Source organism: Aplysia californica, unplaced genomic scaffold, assembly GCF_000002075.1.
Source record: "Aplysia californica isolate F4 #8 unplaced genomic scaffold, AplCal3.0 scaffold00210, whole genome shotgun sequence".
Lineage (NCBI taxonomy): Eukaryota > Metazoa > Mollusca > Gastropoda > Aplysiida > Aplysiidae > Aplysia > Aplysia californica.
This window is the reverse complement of record NW_004797480.1, coordinates 934205-949113: the sequence shown is the minus strand read 5'-3', so window position 1 is coordinate 949113 and position 14909 is coordinate 934205. Positions and strand designations below refer to the sequence as shown.

Here is a 14909-nt window from a genome sequence, read left to right as displayed (position 1 = left end):
TGCGAGTCCGAGAGCCTAATCTATTTTCTTTTTTTTTTACTGACTGCATGTGCCGAAAGACTGAGTTGTTTTCACTCCAGCGGTTAGTGGGTGACAGTGGGTTTATTTTGATTGACTCATTGTGATATACAGTGATTAAAATTTCTTTCATATCCTCTGTCATTGATATCGCATGCGTTTCAAATTACTGTGGCTTTTTCATTAATCACCATGATACGATTACTTAATGTACAAAAAAACCCCCCAAAAAACCTTGCCTTAAAACTACTGAACGACTTCTCCAAAGAAGCTGATCGAGCCTGTTTCTTTTATTTGATAACAAATCCCACCAAAAAGGACAAGTCGTGTGTAAGGGGAGGGGGGGGGGCTCTGCTTATGGACCTGCACCGGAGGGGGGGGGGGGGGGTTGCCCAGTGACATGCCCATTAGCGCTTCAAATATAGTGCTCTGTTGACCCGCGTTTTTAGGTTTAACCCTGTACCCCCCCCCCCCCCCACCTCGCCCTGAATTTTCTGGCTTAGCCCCTGTAACGACACCCTGTATTGTTATTGTTTTAACATGGTACCGTGCTTGCTATAAAAAGTGTGCGGTGTTCAGTTTAAAGAGTAATTAATTACTCATGCTTATACAGTCAGCACCTCTTAATTTATGTCTGATATACACGGAAATCGAGTTGTTGTTTTTTTTTTGGGGGGGGGGGGGGGTTAGGTCTCTTAGAATTCAGGGGCGTATGCGAAAATTCATAGAGATTCGCCTTTTAGATTCGGTGTAATACGGTCGACAAGTTGTACATTTGCTGTTGTCCAGACTATAATAAAAATTAAAAATCCACGCGCAGACTGTAATGAAATGCAAATATGGCGTCCGTGGCCTCGTGGTTTGGCTACCGGACTCGTAATCGTGAGGTTGCGGGTTCGGGGGTTCGAGCCGTGAGCCCGACGTTGTGTCCATGGGAAAGGCATTTTACACGAATTTTCCCCACTTCGCAGGGGTAAAAATGGGTACCCAGCTAGATCTATAGACAGTGAAAGATTTTGTCAGTTTGTTAGTGCTTGAGCGCTTAACCAATTGCTTGCACTCTATGCTTCCCGGGAAGCTGAGAATGTTTCTGGGTGTTCTATGGTCTGCTGGGGTAATAATATAGCGTAAAGCGCATAGAGCTTGCTTTGGAATGGGGACATGCGCTACACAAATGCTTTTCTATTATTATAATTATTATTATTATTATTATTATTATTATTATTATTATTATTATTATTATTATTATTATTATTATTATAATATTATTATTGCTATTATTATTATTATTATTATTATTATTATTATTATTATTATTATTATTATTGTTATTTTTATTATTATTATTATCATCATTATTATTATTATATAGAAAACACCTCTTTATATTTGTCGTATATGCACGAAAATCAAGACTTCATAGGTTTCTTGAGGGGGGGGGGGGGGGCGGTGCCACTGACTGAAGTGTCTTTAGGCCATTCCCAAAGTGGGGACATTTCTCGTTCTTATGCACAATAGAATTGTAAATGGGCTGATTAAACTATGTCACGCTCATAACTGTGCCTGAGCTACAACAGGGAACTACTGCTTTTTCTTTCCTAATCCTTACTATCATCATTTTCCTCTACTTCTTTTGTACGTTTGTCACAGTCTTGTGACCCACTATTTCCGGGGTGCCTTGAAAGTCGAAACAGACTTTGTGCTGTTGAAGCTTGAGAGATGAGCAGAGTAAGCCCGATTCCCTGTAAAAACTTCTCTGTTGACATCCACCCCTTGGCGCTCATATGACCTCATGCAGTTGCGAGCGCCGTAAAACCTCTACTATTAAAACAAATTAGAATGCAAAGGCACATGCAAAAAAATCAGGCCAATTCAATCAAATCCAAGCGCTGCATTTTGTTGGTCCCGTTAACGGACGACACGTTGGAAAATTGTGGAAACGAATCGTGCGCACTCCGTGCGCTATAGTTATTTTCATATTGAATAATTTCTCTCGATAAAATGTAGTTCCACGGACGAGAAACTCTCGGATCCACTCGGGTTGAGCCTTTACTCAAACGGTCGGGGAGTAAACAATTGATGATAAAGTATATTAATGGTCTACGTGTTCCTGCAAGGCAGATCATTGGTACATGTTATCGTTCAGTAAATGATTTAAACACTGTAGCATTTTTTTTTATTGTTGTTGTTGTTTTGTTTTGTTTTGTTTTGTTTTTTGTTAAATTTCGCTTTGTTCACTCAAACGATTTCATGACTATGCCACCACTCAGCCTCAGACATTTTTATTTCCGATACACCAGATATACTACTGTATATGAAAATAAGATATTGCATCAAAGCCCTTTGGTCGTTATTTGCATTTCTGAAAACGTGAGAAAATACTTAATCCCAACCTTGTTTTAGAGGAGGTTCCAAACGCGAAAACCCCTCATCACGCTTCATAGTTTAGAACAGTGGCAAAGGGTAACGAAGGGCTCACGGGCTTGAGCCCCCATCCCCCTCCCCCACAACACTATCCCAAAGTAAGTGAACGTTTATTAAATAACGAAATAAGCAGTTGAAACTGTTATGGTCGCATGCAATAAACGTGTAGTGATCAACTTGGAAGCTTGTTCGTTTATCCAATCACTATTGTCACCGCTTACAACTATAGTAACCTAACAGCCAATCAAATGTCTTTAGGGCTCAGCACAGGATGAGCCCGTTCCCATGGCCCGTCCTTAATGAAACTCTTCTTGTAAAAAGGTAGAAGATTTGAAAAAAATAACACTGTACTGAGGGCTCACGCTCTCCTAGCCCTGACAATGAGTGCGGAAGTTTACGAGACACTTTATCCCAGTGACACGGATACCTACGCGCTCATTGGACCTTTGTAAGGTACGTTCTACTTTCTGCGACTACACGGCGTAATCCAGCTAATAGACGGAATATATTTGAAATGGTGGGTGTGCATGTTTGTGTTTGTGCTGCTGAGATTTAACAGTTATAAATCACGTTGAACCACTTTTAAGGCATTTTTAAAAATCCACAATAATCTAACTTAGAACAAAAAGAAGGAAGAAAAAAATGACTCTTCTCGTTTAAATGGTTCTCAAAATGAGTGGCTCATCGTGAGTATAGAAAAGACATCACTGTTTTGTCCTTATTGCTTGATGCAATTAGGTGGTAAAGAAGTGGAACCATACTAAGCTCCACCCAAAATTGGGTTCACCCACCGCCACTGGTTTAGAATATAAAATATGCTTTGAGGAAGCAAAAGAGTATTTCTTTTTCAGAATGTCTATCACATAAACACTATGAACCCGAGTACGTGGGATGTTGGCGGGTGTTCTGGTGTGGCTTGCTCCTTCTTTTCTATCAAACATCTGTCGTCCTGACCTCTCCTCCTTCTTGTTTGTGTTTGTTCCTCTCTTGCAACACCTCTAATCTTTGGCACTTATATGACTGTATTGTGGTGCAAGTGCCGTAAAACTCTTACTAAAACGAACCCGAGTACCGGTACTGGACTTAACTTCTGCAAAATAAACAATTCCTCTCTCTCTGAAATAAAGATATTCCTTTGAGAAGGCTCTGGTAAAGTTTCTGCAACCCTTTTGTTCTTTCATATCTCCGTTTAAACCCATTAACGCCAGTGTCCTTTTTAAAGGACATTTTTTTAATCGACTGGACAAGAGCACTAATGCAAGCAAATCAATTACTGTTTTGCTTCCTCAGATGGTAAAGAGGTTATTCTTTTGTATTACTTTCACGCTAATTTCCTATCCACTTTTTGTTGTTTGCGGTGTACATTTTCCCTCCTCTCATTCAAAAATGGTGGAAAAGGACACCCAACCAAAAAGGTAAGACCATAATTTCACAAATGCTTTTGAAACAACTAAAACAAAGTTGTGCAAATGTGTATAAATATTACATTCACCCATACCTGCAATTGTTGTAATCATTCTATCAATACTTTTTCAGAAAATATAAAAAATCCACGTGTCCTTTATAAAGGACACTGGGCACGAATGGCCCCAGTGTTTCTCCCAGTTGAACGTCCTTTATAAAGGACACTGGGCTTTGTGCTATATGTATTAATGGGTGTATATATGTGTGAGCGGGTGCATAGAGAGTACACAGTTTGTATCCCATGCTTTTCAGGATTTTTTGCCCGGGGAGGGGGGTGGGTGGAGGGTGTTATCAGCTAAGAGTGGGTGTGTTATAGGTTTCTGGGTGTATACATATACGTGAGTGTAAAGGCAAAGTTGTACGCGGGGGAGGGGGGTGGTATAAGTGGGTGTATAGGTATAATACCTGGGTGCATAGGTTATAAATATCTTTTCTGCTCCTAATAATTTCGTCTTGGTGCCTTTTTGCCACCCACCTAAAGGGAATCTATTTTTAAACCATATTCTTACGCATTCTGAGGTGGGTGAAAACGTGAGCAACTGAGATGTAATAGGTTGATGTATCGGTATAAGTGGGTATAAAGGTTTACGCAGGTTTATTTGCATAGGTGGGTGTTTTGGCATATCAGGGTGTATAAGTGGGTGTATAGGTGCTTTAGACATCCTGTGTGTTCTTTAAAATTTTGGCTTCTTTATATTTTTTCCAAGATCAAAGGCATTTACATTGAATGAAGTGCTCAACCAATCGGAAGATGATGATGATACATGTACTGAAATTTCTTTAGCCGATGTCTACATATTTCCACCAGGAGATGAACAGAATTCAGACGAAGATGATGTTAATGATGATGTGCAAGAATCTTTGTCATCAAACGATTTACCAGGAAAGCAACTGCGAAGCAGCGCTCAGTTCTGTGTTACCAGGTGGTCAGCAAAGGAGACGAAAAAACATCCTTGTTGATGAGCCATATTTAATCAACAGGTACAACTCAAACATAGGTGGTGTTGACCGCCTGGACCAAAATGTGGGTACCTGTCGGATATCAATCCGATCAAAGAAGTGGTGATGGCCGTTGTTTGCCTTTCTGGCAGATGTAGCCATCAACAATGCCTGACTACTGAACATGTTGTCACCGACTCATGGCACTCTGCCTCTGGATCAACTGGCATTCAAGAGATCTGTGGCTCAGATCTACCTTAACCTACTGAGAGCTCTGCAGCATTTGCCAGTTGTGCAAGCTAAGCGGGCAAAACGCCGGAAGGTAGCACCACAGATTCACCATAGCGGTCTAGGCCACCACTTAAAATCAAAGCCCAAACAAAGACGACGCAGTCTCTGTGGGAAAGAGACCAACACACTATGGTTCATGCAATGTGCCACTGCATCAGAGGTGCGCTGAGCAATTTCATGCTAGATTTGGCAGTTATGCTAGCCATCTTTTGGATATCGTGGACGTTAAAAAATCGCCTAAAACAGTTTGACAAGTTTGAATTTGAATGATTATGCATATAATTCATAAATTTCTCTATGATACAATTTCCTAGAACGGTTCAATTTTGGTTTACTAAGATCTTTGACTTTGATATATAGGCCTTCCCAATGCCCAGTGTCCTTTATAGGGACATTTGACTGGGAGAAACACTGGGGCCATTCGTGCCCAGTGTCCTTTATAAAGGACAAAATAAAAAAATTGAATAAAATATTTTTAATTGAAATACTCCAAAATGTGCTATGGTTTCTTCATTTGAATGCACGGTTACATTTTTTATGTGAAATCAGTTAATTTTTTAGACCTTGGTCATTAATGGGTCTATCAGTGTAACCATGAGTGGCACCAAGAGTGTAGACCTAGATTCAAAGCAAAGAACAAACGCTCAAGGAGTGTAGGATTGTACGTTCACATGTGAATAGGAATAATCACAATGGTGCAATCACTTGTCTTTCCTTTTAGCATCTGCAAGTAAAAAGAATGAGAGTCGGTTGATCGGCTACCTAACAATACACTTGTGGTCAATTCTTGTTGTGCGAGCACATGTCAGGCATCCTCCTCGACACAGTTCTGTAGATTTAGGAGGTGGGCTGCTTCAAACCTCCCTGGCATTGCCAAACCGAGCTGACTGGACTTCCGTATCCGCGAAAAAAGACGGAGAAACACGATACCAAAGATTTCTCCGCTTGAGAATCGAACATTCTTAATATGTTTCTAACGTACAATGTAGCAATGAGCCTTTTATTACACCACTGACGGTGGCAGCGGGTGTGCACGTTGTTGTAGGCAGTACCGTAGGCACGGCTTCGACGACAAGGTGACAACGTTCGTGCTGAATCAGCTAATTTCCTGTGACTTTCCCCATGAAGAGCCCCAGGGTCTTCGCCTTCCATGGGGGTACATTGTATTGCAATGACGTCACGTTTGTAACGTACTTTGAGAATGGGCGTGCCAACGCGCCAAAATGTACTTCTACCTTTCAAAAAATGTTCCTTAGATTCGTACGTATGAAAAAAGTATTGGTGTTTATTTCACACTTAGTACAATGAACAGACAAATATTCCGCACTTTGCTGTGCTTTCTTGCATCTTGTCAGGTGTTGCTTACTTTACAAATCTTTGTCCCTAAGCCGGTGAAAGTGTCGAGATTTTCTTTTACTTATTCTTTTGCGCCTTCAGACGTTCTCTTGCAGTCTTGTCTTGAATTCCCGTTTCCAATGGCTTCTATCACTTGAGGTCAATTTCTTCTTTCAGATCAACCATACAAATTGAAGTATTTCATATATAAGCTTCCATAAACAAATCTTTCCTATAAACATAGAACCCCCTACTCACTGAAGTGTCTTTAGACCATTCCCAAAGGGGGAACATTTCTCGTTCATGCACAGTAGAATTGTAAATGGGCTAATTCATCAATGTCACGTTCATAACTGTACCTGATCTACAACAGGGAACTGCTGCTTTTTCTTTCCTAATCCTTTCTATTGTCCTTTTTTCCTCTACTTGTTTTGTATGTTTGTCACACTCTTGTGACCCAGTATTTCCGGGGTGCCTTGATAGTCGAAGCAGACTTTGTGCTGTTGAAGCTAGAGAGGTGAGCAGAGTAAGTCTGATTCCCTGAAAGACTTCTCTGTTGACATCCACCCCTTGGTGCTCATATGACCTTATGCAGTTGCGAGCGCCGTAAAACCTCTACTAAAACTTAAATAAAACTAAAACATACAAATATAGTGCCTGCAATATCTATATAGGCAATTAAGATAAAAGTAATCATCACCCCATCATTCGGAACTCACTAGACCGACTACGCACGTCTTCACTTTCAGTAAAGCGACATGTTGGTCACCGTAACGTCAAGTAAACGCTTCGAACTTTTTTTAAAAAGAAGAACGAGGGGACGTGGGTAGGGGGTCGAAATTCACTTTTACTAAAATTCTTGTTTTTTGTTCTTTCTTGAAAGACTCGTGTTTTCTGTTGCTGATTTGTCAAAATAACTGCAAATGCTTTATGGGCCAATTGTTTTAAACCTTATTACATGTACCTTGGAGGTGGAATACTTTCACCTTTCTTGTCAGGGTAAGCCTGGCTAAATGATGTATTATGTCGATTAGAAAGGGAAAAAAAATACCAGATAATTGTCCCTATATGAGAATTGAACTCACATCTTTTGCTCAAAAGAGCACAAAGCCTAATCATTACAACATAAGGTCGGTCAGATATCTCTCACTTTTAATTTGATTGCATTTTAAAGATACGACACAGTGTAATGTTTGTATCAGCCAACTTATGTCCCTAATCGTTTTTCATTTAGATTTTCATTTGATAGTTTTTATTGTTGAACTTTACATATATATTTTTTTGTTTTGTTTTGTTTTGACTCCCTTAATTTTTAAAATAAATATTCTGTGTATGATGTCACGGCGACACAAATGTAACCCCTCTCCCCTTCCCCTCCCCACCTCTCCCCCCTCCTTCGAGGAAGGAAACCTCGGATGCGTGTTAGGTAAGTTCCGAGTTGAGGGTTCAAGTTGACGTTTACGGCATGGTGAAGGAATCAAGAAGACTGGTGTCTGTGGTGTACACGTATTGCAAATTGTTAAACTCTTCGCTGCTACACGCAACAGACGTGAGTTTGATTCTTGAGTGGGGAAATCTATTTCATCCCATTATTTCTAAACGAATAGTCGTATCTCGCCCAGTCCGGATTGGCCTCCAGGAAAGGGTAAATCTTGACGATTTATGATGAGTCCAAAGGGGGGGGGGGGGGTAAACAAAAACCGTTTACAATAATTTGAATCCTTGTTGGACAAGAAGTAGCCTATAGTTCAAAGAGAGAAAACCGATGGCAAGAAAAAAGATATGCACGAGGCAAAATGCAAAGAACCAGTTACAGTGTTTATGAAAGTGACACTTCTGAAGGATGACTGAATGTGGGATTAGGCTTGTTTGTATTTAAGTTTGAGGTTAGCATCAGAGACTGTCTGAAAAGCGATTTGACAGACGGACAAACAACCAAGCAGCTAAAACAAAACACTTTGATTCAAAACCAAAAAAGATGGGCAAAGGGTTCCTCGTGTCTAGATCTAGCATGCACTGTAAGGCATATAATTCTTCTTATCAGCCTGCACTAAGGTCAACTGACTCAAGTCGATTACGGCGGTGGAACAGTCGCGTAGACAAACGCACACTGCTGGCGAGGGAGCCACAGCCGGCCATCGACTTTATCCTTTCATAAAATCCAAGAGTAGGGCTCTGCTATCAATCCGATTTTCCGCTTTGTTACCTGAAGGGGGTAGGCCTACGAAACGTGTGTGGAAATAATGTGTAGGTGGACATCGGTCGGGGCAAGGTCGTGGGAAGGAGAGAAGAGCAGAAAATTTGGACGGTATGAGGTCGTGTACCACCTCAACCTGGGAACACTACACCCACTTTGTGTACAAATTAGTCACGTGACATCGCTAAGCCAATGTAAATGGACGTTACATTCTTGCGCGGCGCAGTGTCTTCCGCGCGGTTCGGTTTGATCAACGCGAGGCGACGAGCGCTTGAGAGCGAGGGTGGTGGGGGTGGTGGTCCGACTGTCGGCGCGAAAAAGGACCTCTGGTTCGCGAATGCGCGTGCATGGTGCTTGGCAACCCGTAGAAAAGTATATAAGGCTCTTTCCGAACTCTATTTTCCCGAGACCAAATAAATTGGGGTGGTTGTTGCATACTGTCGCTCCTGTCTTATCACTTCCCTCGTTTTCTTCTCTTGAACGTCGAAACAAACCAATAAAAATGGAACAAGAAGCAGAGAGATTGTATGAGCTCCTGAAGAAAGACACAAACTGCAAGTCCCTGTTGTCTAAGGCACTTACAGCCGACCGTGTAAAGGAACTGAAGAGCAAGAAGACCAAATTCAACGGAACCCTCGCTGACTGCATCCGATCAGGTGAGAAAGAAAGACGCGCTTTAAAAAATCATACGTTCTTATCTTTTTTATTTCCCCCTGCAAAGACTGAGCCTTTACATCCTACAGCCTTTCCCTTTGCTCCAGATAAATATCATGCCCTCGCGTCGTGACCTTTAAATGGATCTAGGGTTGTGATTGATTGTGCGTTCCGGTGCTGTGTTGTCTTCCACATCTTGTAGCCAGGAGTCCTCTCCCACCCTCTTCCCTAATCCCTTGGTGCCCCCCCCCCCCCCCTCCTAAAAATCCCCATTGCGTTCAAATATCAGTGGCATGAACTGTGCATCTATGAGAATAAATTCTGGCTCTATTCTTTTACATACTATAGTAAAAACATGCCATCTCCGTAAGCCTGTCTGTGTTGGTTATGACTTGTGCTCCTACACTACATATTAGTCATTGGAGAGGTGATGTTTCCTTTTTAAAATCCGTCTTCCAAAGGATTGAATCCATATGAGATGGACTTGAAAACTCCCTTAAGTGATAAGTAAAGTTTTGTTTTATTTAAGAGAAAAATTGTAAAGCACATCACAAAGCCAACCGATTTATCTCTCTCTCTCTCTCTCTCTCTCTTTTTTCTCTGTTCTCTCTCTCGTCATGAGCAGAAGAAAATAGGAAATACAGTATGATCTAGAAGCCCAGCAAGCTCTTCAAGGGCATTCCCAGACTCCCACAGCGAAAGTCTTCTCTGTACAACAGAGACTATTTTGTGATGTACAAGTTATTTGTTTTTAACGCAAAAGACGTGGGTTTGGTTCTTGTGTGGGGACGTAGATTTAATGGAGTTTCCTTTTTGGGCTGAGATACAGTCGTGTTACCTTTAGTGAAACTTGGTCTGACAGATAAGGCTTTAGCATAATCACTGTGATCTATAATTTCTCTTTAACTCAATCAAAATCAAAACGTTCCTCAGCTGGAAGTATCCTTATACTGACATATGTGTAGTCCATTATGTAACACCACTATCTGTCACTGTGAGAGATCTAATCTCGGTATTTCAATCATCTCGACTCCTGTAATGACGTGCCTGAACCTCGACAATATAGCACACCTGAGAGATAACGCCACAATCATTGACCAAACTGCACGTACACCTCATGTTTGATAAAACTCCATTCCGACAGGTGCTAAAATTAAAGATATACCGTTATAAAACGGGGATTTTCATTGCCCTTCCAACGCTGTAAGTTTACGAGGACATTTGTTTTCAATTGAAACTGTGACGGACGTGGGACATGGCTAGGTGGGTGAAAAGTCCCAAAACACCTATAATCAAGACATCTGCCCCCCTCCACACACACACAGGGTCATCTGCAATTAACTCCAGCATGATGTAAGTTTAGCAAGCGGTGAACAAACAGTAAAACGTACGTTTCTAGTCTTCTCACGTATTACAGTAATTCCCTTGACCGTCCAGTTCCTTATCATTTGTTATCTCATTCCCAAAACTGAATAGAATGTATGGATGTCTGATAGGCTTCCAAATATTATTATTATACTCTTCCCATCCCTGCCGATTACAGAGTTTTCACTTCTTGAAGAACTGAGGAAATTGACTTTAAGCGTTTTTTTCCCAAGAGCATAACCTCTAATCGACAGAGACTGGCGATTGAACTTAAGACCGTAAGCAATCACTTTCGGGCCAAATGTTCTCATGATTAGATAAATCCACTCCATATGTATTTCACAAGTTGATGTCATGTACAAGCGTACATGGTTCAAACAACTTATGAGTTTGGAATATAACTGCTTACTTGCACGTTTCTTGCTCGATAGATACAAGCACAATTAAAATTTGTTTGTGATGATCATCATAAAGTGCCAGACCTGAAACAGACACTGTGTTCATGGTTCTCCATTATGCCTTTGTTCGAAAAAGTCTAAAATTATCCGATAGTATCCTAGTGTTTCCCCGTCGCCCAACTGTTTAGGTTCTCCAAATAAGTTTCTCGAGGTCTTACTTTCCTGTGAGAGCAAGATGAAAAAGCCTTTATGCCGAGTCAGGTGTCATAGAAACCATTTTTGTCGGTTCCTAATTGATTATTCTTATCAATGAGCGGCCTTTGTTAGATATATTTCCTGTACTTCCTCGTTTGATTTCCTTTCTGTCCATGAAACTCTAAAAGGTCTCATGAGAAACCACATTTCTGTTGCTTCTGTTTTGCTTTCTCTATGATCTATCTTCGGTAATTATCCAGCATTCACAGTGTTATACAAGTGTTGACCTGGAAAGACCTTTAGAACCCCCATTGCAATATTTTTATTATCAGGAGCATTGGGCTCATTTTAATAAAGCTGTGTTCAGCTATTGTGATTCTTTGCTTTATTTCCATGGAACGTTTAGCACAGGATGCATTGATACAAAATATTGATAGGTATACCTCTAAGTGAAAAAACTTTCGGTGACAACCCAAACTATTTACCAGCTTGCTGTCTTCAGATCCGAACATCTCTCCAGTTCAAATCACCCTTTTCTCCCCTCGACACCCTCTCTCTCTCTCTCTCTCTCTCTCCCTCTCTCTCTCTCTCTCTCTCTCTCTCTCTCTCTCTCTCTCTCTCTCTCTCTCTCTTTCTCTCTCTCTCTCCCTCCCTCTCTCTCTCTCGCTCTCTCTCGCTCTCTCTCTCCCCCTGTCTGTCTGTCTGTCTGTCTGTCTGTCTGTCTGTCTGTCTGTCTGTCTCTCTTTCTTTCTCTCTCCCCCCCTCTCTCTATCTATCTACCTATCAATCCTTCTATCTATCTATTTATCTATCTATCTATCTATCTATCTATCTATCTATCTATCTATCTATCTATCTATATTCTTTATTTTTAACATATCTCTTTATAAATTGAGATCAGTTTGACGGCGTAACAACCCCTAAACAATTCACAAATAAAAAGTATGATCCTTCAAGGATTCGAACTCGGGTTGCTTGTACCGCAGTCCACCTCGTTAAAAACTGAGCTTTAGGCACGCTCTAACACTTTCCAGTGGACGAAGCCCTGCCCTGTTCCCAGGGCGGACATTATTTGCCCTCTTATCGATCTGCTCTCTCGCCGGACTCCCGTCTGTCTTGGACATCACCATGACGTCAGATCCAAATTTACGGCAGTCAGTGTTGTCCTGTTCCGTTTGCTTGAGAATTCATTCATTTGATTTCGTTTTTATGACGTTTCGGCAACCCGCCTTGTGGATGCACTTTGAAATGCGTCAGAGTGGGGACCGCCTAGGGGAGCCAATATAAACATCCGTTTTCCACAAGTTCGTAGTCCATAAGATCTCATTGCTCAACACAAAGAATACACTGTTCACCCTGAGAAAGATGGGAATGTAGTCGTATTCTGCTTGTTTACAACGTCATCACAATTATATTTTGTACTGCCAGAAACTATGACTTTGAACATAGGTGGTTGTGGCACAACAACGGTTATATTATTATACTTTTGTTCGCCAATGTATCTAACATGCCATTTCCTCTTGACCTATCCTTCTGTCGTTTTGTCGTTCACCCTCTTGTCTGTCTGTATGTTTGTTCAGCTTGTTTGTCTTTTTGTGTGTCTGTCTGCCTGCTTGTGAGACTGTCTCCCTGTCTGTGCGAGTATGAACGTATACATTGTGTAGTCGGGAAGTGACATTATATTTGTAACAACCATTTAGGATAATAATTAGAGGTCTAAGGGAATGGGTGGTTGATGGAAAGGTGTTAAGTCATAAAGGACAGCCCCCCCCCCTCCTCAAATCAACGTTTTGACCAGGAGTGGCTTAAAGTGCACGTTCACAGTTCCCACATAGGTCATGCCCCTTACAGTAGTGTCAGGACTTTTTGTTTAGGTCAATATCAATAAAGTAAAATCCCTGTTACAGTATCCTCCGGATCAGAGCAGACGCACCAGTTTTTACATAATAAGAAAAATATAATCCCTCCTAAAATACCCCAGAGAGCAAAACGCGCCCGAAAGCACGTGTAGTGACACAGTATCACCATATTGTTGCATGTGTGGCGCTATTTAAGGGAGCAGTGTTTCTTGAATACAAAAAAAATTAATAATAATTAAAACAAATCTTAAGGGAAAAAAACCCCTTAGTGTGAGAAATGAGAAGCCGTTTTATATCAGCGTCGTAGCAACACCTGTATTATCATTCCTGTTCATAGAATGTGTTAATGACTTTTATTCAAAGGAAATGGCGTATTGTGTATGCGCTCCTAATTTAATTGAAGGATTAAAAAACAATGTATCAATTTACAGCAAGGTTGCATAACTCCTCCACAAAACGTTTATTGTTCGACCTGGACCAGGATTGTCCTTGAAATGATTTTTAAAGACAAGGGCAAAGAAGAGTTTGGGGTCTCTCTGTTCACGCAGTTAAAAAACAGATTTCAGCACAACTATTTGTGTTTGATGTTAGAACCAGACGTTTGCCTGCACTGAGCCACAGCACACACTTGTCCGCCCAGTGTACACGTCAATGTGGGCCACGAATGTTAGGGGAAACAAGTAAGGTGGGGATTCTGGAACAATTTGCATTTTGTTTCTCTTGGAAAATTATTATTATTATTAATTTTTATTCATTTAAGTATTTATTCATTCTTTTTTACATTTAACACTCAAGAAACGCATCCCTTACGTCTTGAAAAGTTCAGAAAATTGCCTGTTTGGAGAGGTGTCATAGTTGTAATGATCATAAGTATTTATTATTAGAGTGTATTGGGGGGTGCACCCAAAAGTTGATGTCAAAGCAGAGAGAGAGAGGGGGGGGGAGGGACAGAGACAGAGACAGACAGTAATACATACAGGTTGGCCCACAGGCAGACAGATCGACAGACAGACAGAGGAGATAATGGAAAGAGTGACAGATAGAGACGGACATTAATAGAGAGACAAGAAAAGATAGATAGATAAACACACTGAGTCAGAGGGGAAGGGGGCTATTTGGACAGACAGACAGACAGACAGACAGACAGACAGACAGAGAGACAGACAGACAGACAGACAGACAGACAGACAGTCAGACAGACAGACAGACAGACAGACAGACAGACAGAGGAGATAATGGAAAGAGTGACAGATAGAGACGGACAGTAATAGAGAGGCAATAATAACTGAAACTAATCAGAATATTCAAAAAAAGCACTCCAAGAAAATACTGGGGTCACCGAGTTCTGACATAGAGCTGTTTCCGGAAGTTATTGAGGGCGAGATCTGCTTCCCAGAAGTCCCTCCATTTGTCGGCAGGCATGAGGTTAAATCACCCGTCTGATAGTAGTTCGTAACCCTACTATAGCCACGATTTCGTCATCTCCCCTGCCACAACCTCTCTTCATTCTCTTAGTACCTGGAGTCCGTGTCCTCGTGGTGGGGGTTGACCCGTCGGCCTAGCTGTGCGGGGACATGAGGGTCTGTGCTGAAGGACCTGTAGAGTCAATATTTGTCCGCAACTCGGTCCTGTTTGCCTTCTGTTACTTGATCCGAACACTTTCCCTCTCTTCGTCTTTTCTACTTTTAGTCTCTCTCTCTCTCTCTCTCTCTCTCTCTCTCTCTCTCTCTCTCTTCTCTCTCTCTCTCTCTCTTTCTTTTTTTTCTCTCT

The 14909-nt window shown here is 41.3% G+C and overlaps 1 protein-coding gene across 1 annotated transcript in view; it reads left to right on the top strand.

The window, feature by feature from the left end:
• Positions 1–9059: 9059 nt before the first annotated feature.
• The window catches only part of LOC101852478 (arginine kinase Oct f 2), a 39968-nt gene continuing 34118 nt past the window's right edge, over positions 9060–14909 (top strand). Inside the window, exon 1 of the mRNA XM_035970024.1 lies at positions 9060–9324. Within this exon, the coding sequence (XP_035825917.1) occupies positions 9171–9324 (154 nt within the window). The 5' untranslated portion in view covers positions 9060–9170. The remainder of the gene's footprint in view (positions 9325–14909) is intronic.